General features: G+C 48.1%; 1 protein-coding gene across 1 annotated transcript in view; it reads right to left on the reverse strand.

Annotated features, from left to right (window-relative positions):
* LOC125044638 overlaps positions 1–1580 on the reverse strand; it is a 70549-nt gene extending 68969 nt beyond the window's left edge. Inside the window, exon 1 of the mRNA XM_047641405.1 lies at positions 196–1580. Within this exon, the coding sequence (XP_047497361.1) occupies positions 196–681 (486 nt within the window). The 5' untranslated portion in view covers positions 682–1580. The remainder of the gene's footprint in view (positions 1–195) is intronic.
* Positions 1581–2076: the final 496 nt, after the last annotated feature.

Here is a 2076-nt window from a genome sequence, read left to right on the forward strand (position 1 = left end):
CTGCAACGGAAGACGTGAAAGGATCAGGTGTATTCCTGGTAGCGAGAGTCTGCACAGATGATAAGTTTATAAGTAATGAATAATTAATTAAGATGGATAAAGAGTCTGCATCAACAACAAGTTGGTATGTAATGAACAGATAGATAAATAGATAAATAGATAAACCAATAGATGAAGAACGTGACCGCTATTTACCTTGAGGTCGCAGACGGAGAGCCTCTTGAAGAACTTGGCCCGGCCGCACCTTACCATGGACCGGTCCACGCTCAGCTGACTGGTTCTCTTGCTCGAGCAGGCGGACCGCACGTCTTCGTTATCCACCAGAGACGTCCCTTCGGCGTCGCCATCGTCGCACATGTCGGTGTCGAGTTCGTAGTCGCTCTTCTCGTCGCTCTTGAAGTCCTCCTTGAAGGCGAAGTCCTCCTTGAAGGCGCCATTGTGCTCCCCTTCCTCCCAGTCCTCGATGGTGAAGGTCGGGTAGCGATCCTTGGACGGCCGTCTCTCCCGGTCCCTCTCCTCCTTGTCCTTGTCCACCAGCGACGTCTTGGAGGTCAGGCGGGTCAGGGAGATCTTTTTCTTGAGGGCCTTCGCTAAGGAGTTGGCCCTCGAGTTGTTGCTCGGGAAGCTGTCCTTGAGTTTGATTTCCTCCACGTCGGCCTCCACTCCTCGAATGGCCGGCATTGTCGACGTCGAGGCGGAGCAACTCCACGTGGCTATTGTCTCGTTTAGGCTTCCCTTTCGGGCTGTGTGTTTGCGTTTTTGTTTTTTTTTTATTGTTTTCTCAAACGCGTCTCATTTTTTCTTTGGCACTTCATTCTGTATTGAGTATTTCATTTTTGGCTGTTGTCTTCTTTTCATCGAGCGGTTACTAAATCGAGATTCTTTTCTTATTCCTTTTCTCATATCATTTCGTTCATCTTTTCCTCGTGTTATTTTTCTTTCTCATACATGTATTCTCATAAAGACGCCCTTGTGAAGGTTCCTCTTGGGGGGTCCCCATCCCCCGCCATCGCCCCCATGCCTCACCTCCTCCAAGACCCAATCTCCAGGAACGCCTCGGAAACCTTACGCAGGAGAACCTCCGGAAAGTACCTCCCAAATCGCCAATGATACCCAACCTCCTTCTGCGTAACTCAAACGTCCTCTCCGCCGGGGACCTTCCGTACAACCTCGCTGCTAAGGAGGCGTCTCGTCCTCAGCCGAGTGCGTGTCCCCACACACTCGATAAGTCACACACGCACACTCGTCCGCGTTATCAGCGTCCGGTCCACGCTCTTTCACACGTGCATTCTCCCTCCCACGTTGCCCGGCGAGGTACGGCGGGGTGGGACTGTGCGTGCGCGTGTGACTAATAAAAAACGGCTGTTGAATGTTGATATTTTGTCTTGGGGGCACTGTGATAACACTGAGATGACTTCACTGGGAGAAAAAAAAAAACAAGAAATATATACATAAAGCTTGTAATTATTAATGCTTAATTGAACCACGCAATCGTGTACACTTGTTTATCCCTTTTTTTTTCTTTCCGATACTTGTTATTCCTTTCCCTACGAAGCTGCACTTTATACTTCTCATCTTCGTCTATATCGTCACTATTTCTCCCTCTCCGTAACTCCGCCGCTTGTCTTTCTTCCTCTTTCATTTGCGTTTACTCCTCTTCCCGTTCATCACTGTTGTTTTATCACCTCGATCATCAGCCTCAACAATGAAGCTCTCAATATAGCTGTCAAAGTCATCTAACATCTGGCAACACGAGCGTCGTACAGTCATCGTGCTCAGAACAGAGAGAGAGAGAGAGAGAGAGAGAGAGAGAGAGAGAGAGAGAGAGAGAGAGAGAGAGAGAGAGAGAGAGAGAGAGAGAGAGAGAGAAGAGATAAAGAGACAAAGAGACAAAGAGAGAGAGAGAGAGAGAGAGAGAGAGAGAGAGAGAGAGAGAGAGAGAGAGAGAGAGAGAGAGAGAGAGAGAGAGAGAGAGAGAGAATAAGAGAGAGAGAGAATAAGAGAGAAAGAGAATAAGAGAGAAAGAGAATAAGAGAGAGAGAGAATAAGAGAGAGAAAGAATAAGAGAGAGAGAGA

This window comes from Penaeus chinensis, chromosome 36, assembly GCF_019202785.1.
Source record: "Penaeus chinensis breed Huanghai No. 1 chromosome 36, ASM1920278v2, whole genome shotgun sequence".
NCBI classification, from domain to species: Eukaryota; Metazoa; Arthropoda; class Malacostraca; order Decapoda; family Penaeidae; genus Penaeus; species Penaeus chinensis.